The sequence below is a fragment of the Octodon degus genome, unplaced genomic scaffold, assembly GCF_000260255.1.
Source record: "Octodon degus isolate 3935 unplaced genomic scaffold, OctDeg1.0 scaffold00073, whole genome shotgun sequence".
In the NCBI taxonomy this organism is placed as follows: Eukaryota; Metazoa; Chordata; class Mammalia; order Rodentia; family Octodontidae; genus Octodon; species Octodon degus.
The window spans coordinates 358,774-378,085 of record NW_004524649.1 but is presented as its reverse complement, the minus strand read 5'-3'; the positions used below and the strand labels follow the sequence as shown (position 1 = coordinate 378,085).

The 19,312-nt window shown below is 51.7% G+C and overlaps 1 protein-coding gene across 3 annotated transcripts; it reads right to left on the bottom strand.

Annotated features, from left to right (window-relative positions):
- Positions 1-1,448: 1,448 nt before the first annotated feature.
- Positions 1,449-13,589, bottom strand: Gipc1 (GIPC PDZ domain containing family member 1). 3 transcript variants are annotated; one of them, XM_023720220.1, is made up of 9 exons: positions 13,375-13,588; positions 10,689-10,789; positions 10,318-10,399; positions 4,820-5,126; positions 4,137-4,322; positions 3,842-4,022; positions 3,090-3,202; positions 2,311-2,392; positions 1,449-2,198 (listed from the first exon to the last, which is right to left on the bottom strand). In XM_023720220.1, exons 4-9 carry the CDS (start codon positions 5,102-5,104, stop codon positions 2,047-2,049), a joined length of 999 nt encoding a protein of 332 aa, XP_023575988.1. In that variant the 5' UTR covers positions 5,105-5,126; positions 10,318-10,399; positions 10,689-10,789; positions 13,375-13,588; the 3' UTR covers positions 1,449-2,046. The 3 variants fall into 3 exon arrangements, with proteins under 3 accessions (XP_023575988.1, XP_023575989.1, XP_004635582.1); XM_023720221.1 differs by lacking the exon at positions 10,318-10,399 and having other exon boundaries at positions 13,375-13,589; XM_004635525.2 differs by lacking the exons at positions 10,318-10,399; positions 10,689-10,789; positions 13,375-13,588 and adding an exon at positions 9,540-9,563.
- Between the last annotated feature and the right edge of the window lie 5,723 nt (positions 13,590-19,312).

Genomic DNA, 19,312 nt, shown 5'->3' with positions numbered 1-19,312 from the left:
CCCCAAGCTCAGACCACACCCGAAGAAGGCAGCAAGGTCCCCAGGGAGCTGGGAGGTCTAGAGACCAGGCCAGTGCCACATCCTTCCCGGATTTGTTGAGTAACACGTCCAACCTGAAGGCAAAGACGTCTTCACACCCTGCACCCCAACACACAGCCATGGCCTCACCTCCAGCCCTGAGAAATAGGGTCATAGCCTTCAGGGTATCCATGCGGCTTCACACCCTGAGAGCTAGCAATGGTCACACCTGTCCCCAAGATAACACTGTTATATCCCTGAATTGAGTGGCTCATTCCCCAGCATGGAGGCCATCCAGGGTTGCTGTGACACCAGCCACTTCCCTTGACACCCTGAAATGCACCCCTCTGGTATGACCCTTATTATACCCTTAAGCGCATGGTGACACAGGCTCACCTTTGAGCCCTATTGTCACATCTCCAGGTCAGGAGTACATTTGGTCCACCCGACATGAGCCCCACCTGCTGTTCCCCAGACCTGGCCCCACCCCAATACCTGTGGTACTACGCTCACATACTTATGCTCTTGGAACCTAAGACTACATAGGTCACCCACGACCCTGTATACCCTGAGGCCTAGCCAGTCAGTCCCAAAACAGCACCACCCTGAGATGGGCACTGTCAGACTCCACACCTCAGATGCCACCAGGTATACCCTAGGACACAAATGGTCCACCCCACTCACCCAGACCCAAGTCACCACCCTCACTTGACCAGTCACATGAAGTGCTCACAGCCACACCCCTTGCACCAGAGCTGTCCCAGCAGACATTCAATGCCCCAATGTGCCCATTGATGCCCCAAGTCATCAACTGTGGCTCCCACCCCACCCATGAACACAGGCCTGGGCTTGGACACACCCCTACCCAGCAGCCCCATTGCAACTGGGGTGCAGTTGGACTCACTTCCCACACCAACAGCTCAATTGGCCCCCAAGTATTCCTGCCCTGGCCCCATCCTCTCCCTTTTCTGCAAGTCTGGCCCAAGTCCCACCCTCACAGTCCTTGATCCCCTCAATCCCAGGATGAAGCCAGCTGTCAAAACAAGGCCGGGTTTATGTCCCATGTGAAACACTGTACCACTGATGCGTGTGGACCCTGAACCTCCAGCATGGGTTTGGGGCCCGAGGCTTGGACTGATGTGAGCCCTCAGGTTGGCCTGACCAAGGTGCAGGGCAGGGGGTGGAGAGGGGGGCGTCTTGATGGAGAGAGTGTAGGATTTGAATCACCCGTCACCAGGAATCTCACGTTGCCTGGAAGCCTGGTGGCCTGCAGCCAGAAGCCGTGTTGGGAGGGTGGTGGGAGAAGGTGGTGGCCAAAGGCCAGCTCCTAATTCAATTTGGAGCTCGAGGAAGATAGATCTCAGCTGCTGCATTCTTTCCCAGCCCCAGTCCCAGCCCACACCCTGCATGCCCAGCCACACAGGTCCCAATCCAGATAGATCCTTTATGTTCAAGACAGAAATTCAGATACAAAAGCCCCTGCCATCGCTGCCCCTGCCTCCCTCCCTTCTGGGAGCCTGGAGGGCGAAAGTGGGGGGTGGCTGGGGGTTCACAGCAAACTCTTCCCCAACACAGAGGTAACAGACTCCAAGTCAGGGGCTCCTTTTAGGAGGGCATAGGGGAAGGGGTTATTGCATTTACTGAGGGGGACCCCATCCCACATTCCCTGTGTCAGGAAACCAGGTCACAAGCCCCAAACAGAACCTAGGCCCCAGGGAGGCGCAGGGACCCATTTGGCAGCTGACAGTGGAAAGCAGTAGGCAGAGTGGTCACCCAGTACAAGTCCATCCCCGGGTTCCTGACCCAGCTGAGGTAGGGGGCCAGGGACCCCAGCAAGGCTGAGATCCAGGGAGACCATGGTACCAACTAGAACAGGCAGGGCTGGGCCCTGCCCTGCTGCTGCTGCACACCACCTTGACCACTGAGCTCCAGCTATGAGCTCCAGCTGGATGTGCAGGATCCCAGCCTGGTGTCCCCTCTGGGACCTCTAGCAGGCTGGCCCTGGTCACTGAGAGGTCCAGTGGGTTCCTAGTATCGGCCAACTTTGGCATCCCCAATAGCTCCCCAGACGTCAAAGACGAACTCGTCCGGAAAGGCAAAGTCACCGAGCTGTTCATCGAGGGCCTCGGCCAGCTCATCCGGGTTTCTTTTGTCCTTCCCCAGCTCAACCATGGTGGCCGCTGCACCGGCAGGGAATAAAACAGAAACAGAGGATAAGAGGAGTGATGGGTTCTATACCGTGTCTAGGCCACCCCCCAGCCCCCATCACCCCAGCCCTGGGTGCCCACTTACCCAGTTCAGTGTCTCTGATCCCCATGTAGCTCTCCAGCAAGTCGTCCACCTTCTCAATGGCCTTCTCTTCAAAGGCTGAGGGCTGAGGCAGAGAAGGGACAGGAACATCACAGTCATCTCACTACCACTGTTAAGTGCCTGCCTGATTGACTGATTGATTGATTTTATAGTATTGGGATCACATGAATCCAGGGGCATTCTACCTCTCAGCTCCACCCTTACTTTTTATATTTTGAAAGGGTCTCACTAAGTTCAGGCTGGCCTTGAATTTGCAGTCTTGCTTAAGCCTTCACAGTGGCTGGCATTACAAGTGTGTGCCGGCCTAAGTATCCTTATTTATCTGCCCTTTTCCCAGCTTTACATAGATTTCCATCCACATTTTTTTTTAATTTTATTTTTATTTATGTGTGTGTGTGTGCGCGTGTGTGGCCAGCTCAGCCCACCAGGGGGCGGGGCTGGCTGGCATGTGGTGCTGGGGGATTGAACCACGGTCCCTGTGCTTTGCTAAGCTTGTTCTAAGTAGGTGCTTTAGACCACTGAGCCATCTCACCAGTCCTCCATCCACATTTAATTTTCATGGCCACTTGGAGAAGAAGGTATTTGGTATTATGACTCCATTTTTCAAATGGGGAAACTGAAGCCTGCTTGCCCAAGAAAGGTTCTAGCCCTTGGAGGTGGCAAGAGTATGCTGGAATACAGGTAGCTGCTCACCTCACGGGTCAGGTGGCCTCCATGAAAGTGAAGGGGAAGGGGTGCTGGCTGCCTGGGGGGACACTCACCAACTCCTCCACTGTAGCTGGGCCCCGAGATCGCAGCCGGAGGGTTCCTCGGCCAGTGCCCAGTTGTGGGCCGGAGCCAGGGCGGCTGCCCCCTGAACGCTGGCTGATCATATCTGTGGAAGGGAGAGTGAAGAACTGACTGAAGCCCTAGTCAGGTACCTAGGCATCTTGCTTTGGACAGCACCTCCCAATCCTCAAGCTTCTCCAGGTGCCTGCAGCCTGAGAGATGGTTGCCAGGAGGGCAGGACCATGCAAGAGGGGCAGCTAGGGCTAGGCCTGGGAAAGTCAGGGTGAGAACTGGAGGAGGAGGCCGGGCTCAGGCCCAGTCCTTGAGTCTGTCTCCACGGCCAGGGGTACAGCTGAGGGCCATACACCTGCTCTGAGGGAAGAGCTTTGAGTGCCCTGCCCCCACTCAAGGGCCTGGGGCCCATTCCTGGGAGTCAGTGAAGCCAGATAGAAAAGTGGGGGGCTGGCGCAGGGCAGCCACGCCTGGCTTCTCAGAGCTGGGGGGCTGGCCAGGGTTGGGGGCGCTTGGCTGGGCTAATGGCTCCTGGGAGGTGGGTGTGGGGCAACTTCCTCCTCATTCCTGTAAGCAGGGCAGACAGCCAGCACCCCGTTCTAGGCCACGGCGGAGCTGCACTTCCTCCAAGGCGCGGGCCAGGTTAGGGTGCCACCTGCTGGTTGTTCTAGGCTCTGCAGCCTGGACTGAGGAGCCAAGGCTGGGTCCCCTGGCTTTCTGCTCTGGGGCTCACCAAAGGCCTTGCGAGGCTCCGTGAGCTTCAGTGTGAAGGTGCGGCCGCGGGGCAGCTCCTTGAGCAGCCGGGCCACCTCGTAGTGGCGGCAGCCCAGCAGACTCTGGCCATTGATGGCCTCAATCATGTCACCCACACTGATGAGCTGGATGTGGTCGATCACGCTGCCCTCCTTGATACGCTGTGTGAGAGGAAAGGGGCATGAGCTTGGGGTCCCTCCCACCACAACCTCACACACACACACAAACACGTGTGTGTGAGTGCGCGCAGCCCTGCCCCAGGGACTGTGAGGAACCTTGATGAAGGCGTAGCCTGCACCATTGTCAGTGATGGTCAGGCCCAGAGCATCCTCCGACTTGAACACCTCCACCTCCTTGCGCTGCCCCTTGACATGGGCAAAGATGAAGTCCTCCAGGCCGATCTGGCCGCCCAGCAACTTGTCCATGTCCACTTTGTGGGTGTTGAGTGTGCAGAACATCACCTGCAGGGGGCACACACCGGTCTCTGTCCCTCTGGGTCCCTGGGCTAACTGCCTGGGACAAGAGGTGGGGAGAAGCTGGGGCCAGGAGTCTCTTCCTGCCTTAGCATCAGGACTGCGTCCAGGCCACAAAGTTTATTTAGGGGCCACCTGGGAAATACTTGTGGGGGGTGAGGAGGCCCAGATTCCACCCAGTCCGGGTCTGGCCCAATGGGTTTGCTCCTTTCCCAGTTGTCCTTGTCCCCCATGGTCCTGGCTGGAGCGACTTACGCCCCCATTGGACCTCCTAATACGAGACGAAGGGGGCAGCAATCAGCCCAGGGCATTAGTCCCCCAGCCCAATGGGGTGCTGGCCTCCAGGGCACCCTGGAAGCTCGGTTTGCAGCCAAAGCCATCAGTTTCCGCAAACTACTGGGGTACAGGCCTCCAAGGCCCTCGGGAACTCATCTTGCAGACAGCGCTATATGGGTTTTCCAGGCTCCTGGGGTTCTGCAGCTTACCTCTGCGGGCGGCAGGCGGAAGGCCTCCGCGATGCGCCCATACAGCTCCTTCACGTTGCTGAAGCCCTCAATGCGGCCGGTGGGGCTGCCGTGCGCCAGCTGGGTGTGGAACACGAGACGAGGGCGCAGCGCAGGGGGTGGGGGCGGCAGCCCAGCCTGGGGGAGCCCTGCGCCCACCCCGCCCAGTGGGCCCTGCTCAACGCCCAGCCCACCGCGTCCTGCCTCGGCCTCCTCATTCTCCACCAGCGGCGGGGCCTTCTTCCGCCGCCCCAGTCCTAGCGGCATCGGCTGAGGCGAGAAGAGAGACCTGAGGGGTAGAGGCAGGAGGATTGTTGTGAGTTTGAGGCCAAGCCCGAGTAACATGAGTTCACAGCAAGCATGGGCTATAGAGAGATCTTGCTTCAAAAAGCATCAAAATAAAATAAAATAAAATAAAAATAAAAATAAATAAATAAATAAAATAAATAAAGGGCCAGGTGTGTGTGTTGGCACATGCCTGTAATCTTAGCACTTGCTGGAGATCGCACTGGGCTAACCTGCACTACAGTGAGACTCTGTCTCAAAATAATTAAACTAATTAATAAAAAAGGGAAACTGGGGACATAGCTCAGTATGAAGGCCTAGGGATCATTCCCCAGACAGTATCAAGGAAAAGAACAGCATTTTCACAGAACCGGTGCCAACTGTGCAGTATACTTTGTGGGTGTGTGTGTGTGTCTTCTTGGGACAGGATCTCCCTAGGCAGGTCAAGTTGGCCTTGAGCCGACTTTGTAGCCCAGGCTGGTCACAAACTTGCAATGATCTCCTTCCTGAGCCTCCTTGGTGCTGAGATTACAGGTATGCACCATCATGCCCAGATTTTCATTTTTATTTATTTATTTTTTTTGTGCGGAACTGGGGATTGAACTCAGGCCCTTGTACTTGCTAGGGAAGCACTTATTCCACTGAGCCATCTCCCTGGCCCCATTTATGTTTATTTTTATTTTTGCGGTGCTGGGGACAGGACCCAACTCTGCCCTGAACGCCCCCGCCATACTGTGTACTTTAATCAACTTTGGGTGACATAGAAATCTTACGTGGTGTGAGTGACAGGCATGATATCCTACTATTTGGGGGAATAATGACATAAGTCCAAATGTGTTCTGCACAAGGCAATTTATCCTGATAAAAATATTTCTGATTCCCTGTTGGCTGGATCTGTGGATGTGGAGCTGGCAATACTGGCACAAAGAGCACTGGCATTGATATTATCATTGCTTATTTTAATGGAACTAGGGATAGAACCCAGGGCCTCATGCCTGCCACGAAAGCTCTCTACTACTGGGGTACAGCCCTAGTTGTTTTTTTTTTTTTTCTTTTAAATTTATTTTTATTTATTTATTTATTTATTTATTTTGTGTGTGTGTGTGGCCAGCTCAGCCCACCAGGGGGCGCGGCTGGCTGGCATGTGGTGCTGGGGGATTGAACTGCGGTCCCTGTGCTTTGCTAAGCTTGTTCTAAGTAGGTGCTTTAGACCACTGAGCCATCTCACCAGCCCCCCCCCTTTTTTTTTCTGAGACAGAATCTAACTATCTAGTTAGATAGGATGGCCTCAAACTCAGTGATCCCACTGCCTCAGCCTCCCAATTGCAGGGATTACAGGCATACGCCACCATACCCGGCCAATCAGGCCCACTTCACAGATAAGAAAATGGAGGGTGAAAGCAGAAAGGATTCCTTTTATTATTCTACCAGCTATAATCAAAGTTAGGCATGGTGGCATACACTCGTAGTCCCAGCACTCAGGAGGCAGAGGCAGGGGGATTGTTGTGAAGTGAGCTCAAGGCCAGCCTGAACTGCATGGGGAGACCCTATCTCAAAAGACCACCAAAAAAAAAAAAAAAAAAAAATTATTAGTGCCATATACAGAAACTACTTCTTCTTCTTCTTCTTCTTCTTCTTCTTCTTCTTCTTCTTTTTTTTTTTTTTTTTTCCGGGGAACCAGGGATTGAACTCAGGCCCTTGCGCTTATTTTACTGAGCTATCTCCCCGGTTCCTTTTTTTTTTTTTTTTTCATGTACAGAAACTTCTGCGTCTGATTTCAAAGCTATTAGGTGGACAGCACTTACCCTGTAGGCTGGGGCAGGTGGGTGAACAGTTTTGGCCCACAAACTGTTGGAGAAGGTGACATGTGGTACCTCCCATCTGAAGCACTTGATTCCTACAGCAAGGATATCTGAAGTGCTATACCTCAGCCAGCCACAAGTGACAGGGCAGTGACTTTACCTGGCCAGGACTGAGTGACCACAATACAGGGAGCCTACTAAGCCAGGTATGGTGGCATATGCCTGTTATCCCTGCATTCAAGGAGGCTGAGGCAGGGGGATCACCAGTTCAAATCCCATTTGGGTAACTTAGTGAGATTTTGTCTCAAAATAAAAATAGAGAGGGCTGGAGATGCATCTAGCAGTAGAGAGCCTGTGTTTGAGCATAGTACTTCAAAAACAAAGAGGGTCAGGGAGATGGCTCAGTAGAATAAGTGCTTGCCTGGCAAGCACAAGGGTCTGAGTTCAATCCCTGGTTCTGCAAAAAACAAACAAACAAAAAAACCTCTTTTCCCTCACCCTCTTGTTGCTTCTGCAGTCTTCGGCCACCACGACCTGCTGCGTTGGTCAGGGGCCACCCAGCATTCTAGCCAGTAGATTATGGGCTGAAACTTCTATGACCTATGTGCTAAATAAACAAAACAGGGCTGGCCAAGTAGCTCAGCAGATTAAAGCACCAGCAAGTGGGTGCAGGGGCCGGGGTTTGATCCCTGGTCCTGCCCTGCCTGGGCCCACTGAGATTGGGCGTGGTGGCGTGCCCCTGTAATCCCGGCTCTTGGGAGGCTGTAAAAAGGCGGATCACTATGAGTCTGATCTCATAGTGAGACCCTGAACACCTTGTAGACCCTTCCCTAAAATACAGAAAGAAAAAAAAAAAAAACTAAACAAAACAAATAAAAGAGAATCTCTTGCTGAGTTGCCATGGCTGTGTAGTTAAGAGCCAAAAATAAACTTTGGTTGATTCAACCACTAAAATATGGGAATGTTCATTACTGCAGCAAAACCAACAGATACACAGTTGTGTGTTCCATAAAAGTGTTACCTAGGGGTGGGTGCAGCTCCGTGGTGAGTGCTTGCTTAGCCTGTGGGAGGTCCTGGTACAATGCCAGCCTCACAAACAACAAAAAGAACCCATCGTCTACTGACATTACGGGTGTCACAGTTTGACTAAGTACTTTCCACGTTTATAGAATAAGAACTTGCCTATTTCCTTCTTCTGTTTCTTTATGTCTCTCTTTCTCCTTCCCTCTCTTCAAACAAACATGGGGGTGGGGTTGTTACTATATTCCACACACTGTTTTTTTGTTTTGCTTTGTCTTTTTGAGACAGGGTCTTGCTATGTAGCCGAGGTTGGCCTGGAACTTGTAGTGATCCTCCTGCCTCAGCCTCCCATGTGCTGGGATTACAGGTGTGTACTACCCGTAATATCGCTCTGCATTTTATATTTTAGTAATATAGGTTATGGGGCCAGGGAGATAGCTCAGAGGCATAAGCACCTACCTGGCAAGTGTAAGGTCATGAGTTTGATCCCCAGTACCAAAAAAAAAAAAAAAAAAAAGCTCATGAGCTGGGTGTGGTGGCACATGTCTGTAAGCCCAGGACTCAGGAGGTTGAGGTGGAAGGATCACTGTGAGTTCGAGGCCAGCCTGCACTATGAGGTGAGTTCAAGGCCAGCCTAAACTGTATTGTAAAACCCTGGTTCAAAGACAAAAAAAAAAAAAAAAAGAAAGAAAAGAAAAGAGAGAGAGAGCAAGCCACAGAAAAGATCCCTGGCTAGAACACCATATGCAGTTACACAGGTTGGGCACTACACAGACCCAGTAGACCAAGGTGACCAAGAACTGAATGCTATCCTGTGCTCTGCCTGCCAACCTCCACTCCGTCATGTCACTGTGTTCAAAGGGAAAGGGTATCTGTACCAGATGGAGCTGTGAACACACTCCTGGATAAATATCCAGTCCTGAGGTAGAAACCAGCAATAAGCCAGCAAATGTATACATTTCTAACATCATTTCTACTAGGGCTGTGAAGACAAGAAAGCAAGACTAGCTGGGTGTGGTGGTGCGTGCCTGTCACCCAAGCACTCAGGAGGCACCGCTGAGGCAGGGAGACTGCCATGAGTTTGAGGCAGCCTGAACTACATAGTGAGACATTGTCTTAAAAAAAAAAAAAAAGACAGGAAGGAAGGGGGAGGCTGGGGAGATGGCTCAGTAGAATAAGCACTTGCCTGGCAAGTGCAAGGGCCTGAGTTCAATTCCTGGTTCCACACAAAAAAAAAAGGAAGGAAGGAAGGAAAAAAAATACTTGCAAATCTAGTTCTACAGAATGGTCAGGGTCAGCTCTCTGTTCTCAGAGATCTGAGGGATAACGAAAGAATCCATGCAGGAAACTGGGTGTGATGGTGCGCAGCCATAATCCCAGAGCTTGGGAGGCTGAAAACAGGAGGATCACTACGTGTCTGATCTATGTATTGAGACCCTGTAGACCCTGTATTAAATACTTCAAAAAGGGCAAGAAGGTTCCTGGCACTGGCAAAGGAACAGTCAGTGCTAATGCCCAGCACTGGGGACTCACTGAGGAGCAGTGAGGGATACTTGAGGGGTGGGGACAGAAATAGAGGGAAAAGCGTTCTGCACCTTGGCTTTTACACCCCAGTAGATGGGAACCATGGAGGGTGTCTCTTGTTGCTGGAGCAAAATACCTGATGCCCAAAATTAAGGAAGGAGAAGTTTATTTAGCTCACAGTTTGTGGAGGTTCCAGTCCATACTTGGCTGGCCCCTGCCTGTGGAAGCAGAAAAAAGCAAAAGCAGCGAGAGCAAAAGGGAGGAGCAGCCGAGAGCAAGCCTCTCTCCCTCCCTCACACTGTAGGCAGGCCCAGGGTGGGTGGAGCAGGCACAGCCATAACCCCAGCATTGGACCATGTCAATCACAAACTCCAGAAGCTGCCCCATGACTGCGTGAGGCACTGGGGGTCGGGGGGACACCTAGGCACAAGCCACATCGAGGGTTCTGCACTATGTATAGCTGTACCCTGACTTAGCTCCTGGATCACATTCTTCTTTTTTTTTTTTCATTTTAATTGAGACATGGTCTCATTATGTAGTCCTTAAACTCCAGATAATCCTCCCGCCTCAGTCTCCCAAGTGCTGGGATGACAGGTGTGTGCCACCACTGAAGGAATTATTAACATGCTGCTCTATCCAAAAGCACTGCCCAGTACCTTCCTGTCAGACTTCTTTGGGGACATCCTATATTCAACCCTGGCTCAAAATTTTAAAAAATAAATAAATAAATAAATAAATAAATAAATAAGGTAATAGGGGATGTAGCTAGATGCAAGCTCCCCCCTGGGGGGGGGGGAAGACCCTTGTGCCTACCTGTGCATCCATTTATCCATTTACTGACTCACTCACCTGGGGTGCACACTGGCTACTCTAGGTCTTGGATCTGTCCTTTCACCACACTTCCAGGCAAGACAGTAGTCAAAAAAATCCTCTGGGGGGGAAAAAATGAATGAATGAAAGAATTCTGTGAAATATGATCCATGTCCCCCTCTCCTCTGGTTAGCCATGCAGTGTGCTTTCGCCCTAGGAGTAAATGCCCCGGGTGATCCATCCATCCTGCCTTTCAGACACCAAGTCCTAGATGTCCAGTTCCCAGGACCCAGGATGCCTGTGTCACCTCCCACCCCGACCCAGACCACCCTGCTTTGGCCAGTCCTGCATCCTCTGTGGAGAGCAGAGGGGTGACCAGTGCACATATGAACCCCAGCCCTGTCACCTACCTGCTGTGTGGCTGTGGGCAGCACAGCTCACTTCATAGGCCTCCGAGTCCTCATTTGAAAAAGCAGGCAGGGTCTCTGTTGCTCAGGCTGCTCGCGGGAACCTAGAGAGATTGCAGGGCATGAGACCTGCTCAGCACCTTCCTCACCACTTAGGGGCCGCAGTTATCACTGTCACCTCTGAAGTGCTGCAGAGGGAACCAAGGGCACAAGCTAGGTAAGTACTGTACCACCGAGCTGCACTCCAGCCCATGACTGTCATTATTAGTTTTGTTCATTTGTCTTTGCAGTACTGGAATGGAACAAACCCAGGGCTTTTGCATTTAGCTACATCCCCTAGCTCCCTTTTTAAAACTGTTTATTTTGGGGGTTGGGGAGATAGCTCAGTAGAATAAGCGCCTGCCTGGCAAGCACAGGGTCCTGAGTTCAATCCCCGGTACCGCAAAAACAAAACAAAACAAAAAAAATAAAACTGTTTATTTTGAAGACAGGGTCTCCTTAAATTGCTCAGGTTATGTCACTGCACCCAGTACTTTTTTGTCCTGTTTTCTGAGAAAGGTTCTCATTATGTAGTTTGGACTTTAAACTCATTATGTAGCCCCTGCTGGCCTCAAACTCACAGCAGTCCTCCTGCCTCAGCCTCCCCAGTGCTGAGATAACAGGCATGTGCTATCATGCCCAGGTGCCTGGCTCTGTCACTACTGTTAAATCCATCTTAGGTGTCCCCTGACTCTACCCTATTCCATCCAAGATTATCCCCTCCAGTCCTGTCTGCCTGCCAAGGCTTGCTCCAGGCTCCTCTGGGCAGCCTTCCTGGCTTGCCCCAGCCTGTTGGAAAGGTCCTGTGCGCCAGGCAAATCAGGCCCATGAGCTTAATTACACACTGCTCTAACAGAACTCCTGTCTTCCACCCTCCAGGCTGTTATTTAACTTTGTGTCTCTGTTTTAAAATGTAAACCAGATGACATTGCTCTTCTGCCTCAAATCTTACAACAGGATCCACCTTACAGGGAAAAAAAAACTCAGAGCCAGCGCCCACTTCCTATGATCCACACACTTGTACAGAATTACCACCCTGCTTTCCCCTTCAGTCCAGTGATTCCAAGACGGGTTGAGCCTGCGGAGCTCTGTGGGGCTGGCTCCTACATGGCATTCAGGCCTGGATGCCCTCAAGTCACCCTCTTCAGGAGTACCCCCGGTTCACAGCTACAGCATACGGTGCCACCCTTTATATTCTATTCATGGCACAATCTGAAATTGTCTCCTTTATGTTCGCCTTATTTGTTCACTGTCCCATCCCTCCCAATAAAATGTCAGCTCCCCCAATGCAGGGATTTTCACTATTTTGTAGTCCAGGCTGGTCTTAAACTCACTATGTAGCCCAGACTGGTGTCAAACTTTCAGGGATCTTGCTTACTTAGATTTCTGAGTAGTGGGATTACAGGCATGCATCACCACACCCAGCTCAAAAGGATTTCAGTCTTTTCTCTATTTTATGCTTGGTATCAAATACAGTCCCTGGCACATAGTAGGTACTCAATACATGTCTGCTGGTGCTGGGTACCATGCTCAGTGGTAGGGCACCTGCCTGGCATGCAGGAAGCTTGGGCTCTCTTCCCACTGCAGCAGAACAAGTGGGCTGCAGCATGAAGGAATGAATGCATGCACCTTATATCCTTTTCTGGCTACTCTTTGACTCTTCATCCTGCTGAAATCAACCCTCCACTCTGCCTGCTCAGGGATGGAGAGGAGTTTGCCTGGACCTAACGGGTTGAGTGAGACTCCAGCATCTTATTCTTAGGAAAGGCTTGACTCTTAGTAACCCCAAGTGGGGAGCAGGAAGTGGGGACAGGAATTCCTGGGAGCTCAATTAAGCTGGGCAGGTGGACACCGTACCCAGCATGGTACTGCTTTGGCGAGAAGACTGGCAGGAGGCCTGTGATTCACTCTTGAAAAACCGGCTTGGCCCGAGTTTCCGGGGAGAACGCCCAATGCCTTCGGGGCCGGCCGACCTGAGACCCCAGCACCCGGCTCCCCGTCCACTCTGCCCACTGATGCCACTCACTTCTTACGACCTAGACCCTGAGCCACACCTCTTAGCTCGAGTGAGAAGGGACAAGGAAACTTCCGGTTAGGGTGCCTGGTGCCTGGTGACCTCCAGGTGGGGAGTAGGCAAATACCAAGAGGTGTGGCCCAGATGTGGGTGGGGCAGCGGAGAGCAGAGGCCCTACAAGACACCTGCGCCCAGGAAGGTGTCTTGTCTAGTGGTGGAGACTCTAGCTAGGGACCCTGAGGTGGGTTCCAGTCCCACATCGGACACTTACCGCGCTGTGCGACCTTGGGCTACTACTCCCTCTCTGGGCTATCCGCCTCCGAGGAGAGGGTAATTGCCCCTCCATGTGAGGTGTTTTGACCCACAGACCCTCATGGTAAATGCCTCTATAAAGGCTCCACGGTCCTCAACAAGGACCCCAGTGATCGCCGCTATCTCCGCTGGGGTGGGTAGGGGGTGGGGTGAGAGGGTGGGTGGTGGCGTTCCGCCGGGAGAGGGATAGTGCATCCCAGCGCCCAGCCTGGAGTTCCAGCTGCGGGCCCAACCTGCACGACTGGGCGATCCTCGAGGTCCTGATCTCTGGGGTGCATACCGGACCTCCTCTAAGCCGTCCCCTCCCGGGCTGCGGACACTCACCTGAATCGCTGCCGCCAGCCGGAGCGCGCCCCACTTGGGTCTCTGCAAACTCCCGGCCGGGCCTCTACTGCAGCCGCGGCCAGGGGGCGGGGCCCGCCCCCAGCGGGGTCCAATCAGTGGCGACCACCCAGCGCTTGCGGCCAATCCTCGCCTTCCCACTTTGGGCGGAGCCGAAGGAAACATTCCAGAGGGATCGCACCGCCACGCCCGGCTCTCCCACACTCCCCTACTGCGGCTCAGTGGACTCTCCCGCTCCGCCTAGGTCGCGGCGGGTTGTACCACCGCTGGGCTGCTGAGAGGCGCTGCGACGGTCCTGGCCAATCGCGCGGAAGGAAGCAGGAGAGCGTCCAATGGGAAGCTGGGACCCCCGGACCACGTGCTGCTGGTTGAGTGTCCGTCTGGGGTGCCATGGTGTTAGGGGCGGGGATTGGCAGTGGGAGTCAGGTGACCAGAGCCGAGTTTCGGGGAAAGACGTGAGCTCTCTCATTGTCCAGAAAAACAGACTTTGGGAAGGCCTTGGGTCCCCGATCCGCTTCCCGCCTGACCTCCTCTGCCCCAGCCCTGCCTTGCTCGGGGAGGATAGAAAGATGCATTCATCGAGATGAATAGGGAGGGGTCTGGGTGTCCCTGCTACTTGCGAGGGACAATGGACAAAAGCATTCATTTAGGGCGCATTCATTCATTCATTCATTCATTCATTTTCAATCGGCTAATTAATTCCCCCTTGTGCTCCATGTCAGACTCCAAACACGGATCGATGAAAAGCTGTGTGCAAGGCCTGAGGACCAAACAGGAAACTACAGCGCACTATAGGATAGGGCAGTGTGGGGAGCTAGCCAAGCAACGTGAAAAGCATAGTGGTTTTGGTTTCTTTTTTTCTTTCTTACTTTTCTTTCTTTCTTTCTTTCTTTTTTTTTTTTGCGGTAGGGGCTCACTATGTACCCTGAGTTCATGCTGGCCTTGAATTCACTATGTAGCTTAGGATGGCCTCAAATTTGTGGCGACTCTTAGCCCAGCTTACCGAGTGATGGAATAACAGGCGTGCACCACCGCGCCTCGTGAAAAGGCACAATGGAATGAGAGAGAAGGGCATAATGTTATTGTTGCGTTTGGTTAGTTGAGCATCTACTATGTGCTCAATCGCTGGCAGTAACCAACCAACGTCTGAGGACAGGGGTTGAGTCTCCTGTGCCGATCACTGTGCCCACCCCCTCCTCCTGTGCGCCAAGACTAGTATAGGACAGCATGGATGGGTCAGGTGGCGTTCTCCAGCCTTCAGGGAAGCCCAGGTCCAGGAAAGAAAAACAAACACACCTGGAGCAGGTGAAGACTCTCAGTTCTCAAGACAGGCGAGATTTCCTCCTGGTTTACAGTTGACCACTCAGCTTCTGGAGTTGGGGCTTGAGGACGCAGTGTATTCTGGGAATTGTAGTTCTCGGAGACCTCTAGTTAGGGGTTCCCACCCTATGCGAGCCTCCTGGAAAGTCTAGGTCTTGAAGTTTCCAGGGAGAGTTGTGGCGTGCGCTAGTCTCCCCAGGGTCTGCACAGGGGCGAAGTGAAAGAGGAGCCGGGGCCTTGGGTTGAGTCGCTGAAGGCCTCCTGTCTGGCCCCACCCAGCTCGAAAACAGATCCTGCCACACCAGGCAGCAGGAGCAGCTACTGTTCCTCCCTTCCTGCGCTGACCTCTGCCACACCCACTGAGAGGGCAGTACCCCCTGCCCTGCTGGAGCCTGCGGTGCGCACGGCCGTCTCACACCCCTGGAAAGAGAAATGTGTGGAGATGAGGACAGCCCGACACAGGCTGCAGTGTCCTAAGTCTAAGTGCCCCTGCCTCCTCCTAAGGGCTGTCCAGGGACACCGAGCGGAGCGGGGACGTACCGATCTTATAGCTCACCAGGAACTCCTGAAAACAGATAGGGAGGACCAGCTGGGAAGGAGATCAGAACTGAGAGGCACGGCCGAGCCGGTGTGGTGCACATATATAATTCCCATACTTGGTAGGCTGAGACAGGAGAATCACCATGAGTAATCTGACGACCGCCTGGGCTAGTAGGTCAAGTTGAGCCTGAATTACATGGTGAGATCAGAGAGAGAGAGGGAGGGAGGGAGAGAGGGAGGGAGGGAGGGAGGGAGGGAGAGAGAGAGAGAGAGAGAGAGAGAGAGAGAGAGAGAGAGAGGAAATTCCTATTCTGGAGTGTCATGAAAAAGTCAGGTTGGTTTAGAAAAATCACCATTTTGCAACCATAAGGGAATAATTGATTTGAGGCAAGGCTTGTCACTGGAGAAGTGGATATTCACAGTCTCAAAAGATTAGCTAGCTCACAAATTGCATTTTTTATTTTTATTTTTTTTATTTATTTATTTTTTTTTAACTTTTTTTTTTTTTATTTTATTTATTTATGTATGTGTGTGTGTGGCCAGCTCAGCCCACCAGGGGGCAGGCTGGCTAGCATGTGGTGCTGGGGGATTGAACTGCGGTCCCTGATGCTTTGCTAAGCTTGTTCTAAGTAGGTGCTTTAGACCACTGAGCCATCTCACCAGCCCCACAAATTGCATTTTTTAAATTAATTAATTAATTAATTGTGTCTCACTACACAGTTCAGACTCGTAGTGATCCTCCTGTTATCAGCCTCCCCAGCAGCTAGGATTACAGGCGTGCATAAGACTCCATCACTGACTCAGCATGCCCTGGGTGCGGGACCCGCACGACATGTGGTACCGGGATTGAATCCCAGTCCCTACGCTTGTCTAAGCAGGCGCTTAGTCAGCTGAGCAATCTCGCCAGGCCTTACATTTTTAATTAGAACAGGGGAAAGGTAGTTTTTACAGATATTCCTGACTTGCAGTGGCTCCATTTTGACTTTCTGATGTTATGATGGTTATGAAAGGGAGAGAGCCTTGTCTAAAAATGTGCCGGTCACCACCTTAACCAAGTAATCAAAGTTAGCATTGGGCTGGGCTCGGTGGCGCACACCTCCAATCATTCAGGAGGCTGAGGCAGGAGAATCACTTTGAGTTCCATATCAGCCTGGGTTACATAATGAGGGCCTGTGTCAGAAAAAAGCAAAAAGTGAGTACTGGTGCAAACCAAACTACTTTTGGTTTGTAATTGAGGAGGGGAAGAGAGGTTGAAGAGAAGGTTTCAGAAGGGAGAAAAAAGAATCAGGATGTATCATGTGCAGGTAATAAATTTCCCATAATGAATGTGATTGTTATGCATACCTAAAATGTACTAATAAACTTAATTAAATAAAAGCACTTTTGAGGGCTGGGGAGATAGCTCAGTGGCATAAGCGCCGGCCTGGCAAGTGCAAGGTCCTGAGTTTGAGCCCAGGTACCCCCCAAAATGAAGAAAAAATGTAACTGTTTCTCTCTTCCTGGGTACCACAGGGCAGGGGGAACACCTTTGGGCTAGGATGTAGAACAGTGGTAGGATGCTTACCTCACACAGAGACCCTGGTACGAAAGGGAAAATGCATTGTCTAGAAATGAGCTGAGAAAAAAAAAAAAAGAAGGGCTGGTGATGTAGCTCAGTGGACTAAGCACTTGCTTAGGTAAGTGCAGGGGCCAGGGTTCAATCCCTGGCACTGCATGCTGCACCAGCCCTGCCCCCAGGTCCGCTGAGCCAGCTATGGAGCCTGGGCGAAGTAGCACATGCCTGTACTCCCAGAACTAGGGAGGCAGAAATCAGGAGAATCACTATGAGTCTGAGTTGTATAGTGAGACCCTGCACACACACACACACACACACACACACACACACAGAAAAAAAAAAACTTAAGAAAAAGAAGGGGCTGGGGAGATGGCTCTGTGGAATAAGCACTTCCCTGGCAAGCACAAGGGCCTGAGTTCAATCCCTGGTTTCACACACACAAAAGAAAGTCCATCTCACCAGATTACAAACTTATTCTGTATTCTTTTTCTATTTGTGCCATGTTTTGCGTTTCCTGTGTCTTTATTCTAATCCTAGTCCATCTGCAGAGGGGATAGAATCCAACTTTTCACTGCTCATCAGCTCTGTGGCCCTGGGTGAGTTCCTTCGTCCTCTGTGCCTCAGTTTCTTTGTTTATAAAATGGGACCTGCCTGCTAAGATTGTCATGCTCCTGTTAGGATTAAAGGATGTATTCCAGGTCCAAGGCCTCTGAGGGCACCAGATAATAAGCACTTAATGAATCCTAGCTGCTATGATTAACTGAGGGCACAGAGGGGAAGGAACACAGTGTATCATAATAGGGACAGGACAGAAGGAGCAAGCTGTGTTGTCCCCTGGCTGTGTGCCAGTCTGGTTGCTTTTCATGAATTTTTCCACTTGGATCATCATAAACTCCTGAGGCTGCGCTGATTTCACTGCTATTTGACAGAGCAGGACACTGAGGCTCAGAGAAGGGAAGACACTGGCCCAAAAATTGCACAGCAACTCATGGGTGTGGCCTGCACTTGAAGGCCAGGACAATCCAGAAACATCCCTCTGTTGGGGGTGTTGTCATTTTGTCCTAGCTGGGACATAACATCTGAACCCACAACATCAAGAAGGAAAGGTCTAAGGATCCAGTCCCTAGTGGGCCAGCTCTGAGGCAGAACCACCTTGGCAGAGGGACCACAACTCATGTCTTGGTGGCCAGAGAGAAGGGAAGAGCTGGGGACAAGAGTCAGCCTTCTAGGTCATAGCCTGGTGAGCACCTACAGACATGCTCCACCTCCAACAGCACGGTTACCTTGATTTTTTTTTTGTTGTTGTTGTTGTTTGTTTTTTGCAGAACCGGGGATTGGACTCAGGCCCTTGTGCTTGCCAGGCAAGCGCTTATTCCACTAAGCCATCTCCCTGGCCCTAGCATGGTTAGCTTAAGCTCAGCCATGGGTGGATGTGCTGCTGAGGACAACATCCCAGGATCTGGTCACCTTGAAAACCTAGTCTTAGGACCTTCTAGATCTGTGCTGTAACACATGGGCTGTACCATCCTTGACCTAGAGCCCACCTAAGATGTAGTGGAGGGGAGGGACAGTGCCAACGGACATTGCCATTGAATTTTCCCTTTTTTTTTTTTTTTTTTTTTTGGTGCCAGGAATCCAACTCAGGACCTTGCACTTGCCAGTCAGACATTGTACCACTGAGGTATAACCATCCCCAGCCCTGCCCTTGACTTTTTCTTTTTTCTCCAGTTCTGGGGATGGAAACTAGGACCATGTGTCTTCCACCCCCTGTCTTAATCTTTGGTTTTTTTTTTTTTTTTTTTTCTTTTTTTCTGCTCTGAATGCCTTCAGGGCAGGTTTGGCTGGTTTGAGTTGTGGGGATTGAACCACAGCTACCTGAGCCTGACTGCTTTGTTGAAGCAGCCCTTACTCTTTGTTTTTGTTTTTGCCATGTCTGGCATAGCTCTTGAAACTCTAGAAGGGGACGGAGGAGGATGAAGAAAAATAAGAGTCAAGATGCAGAAAGCTGGAGTCAGGTGGAGCGTCCTTTCCTGGTGAGAGAGTAAGAGTTGTCCAAGGACTGCGGTGTGTTTATTTGTACACTGGGGAAGGCTACTGTCAGTTGAAACTCCCTCTGTCTAGCAACTTGTTTGCTTGGCTTGCCTTGGGGCACTTTGGGTTCTCAGAGTTGGAACAACTTGTTCACGTGGCTTGTCTTGGGCACTCCGTATTCTTGGGGCTGACCTTGCTTCTATCCTTGATCTTCAGTTTCAGCTGCTCCCCACAGTTCTTGAAACAGAGATTCACTATATAGCCCTGGCTAGCCTCAAGCTCGTGGAGATCCTCCTGCCTCAGCCTTACTGTTACTACCCCAAGCGCCTGGCTGTCTTTGCCTGCTGGGTTCTAGGAAGCTGTGATAAAATCCAGCAGCAGGGCTGGAGAGATGGCTCAGTGGTCTAAAGCACCTACTTGAAACAAGCTTGGCAAAGCACAGGGACTGCAGTTCGATCCCCCAGCACCACATGC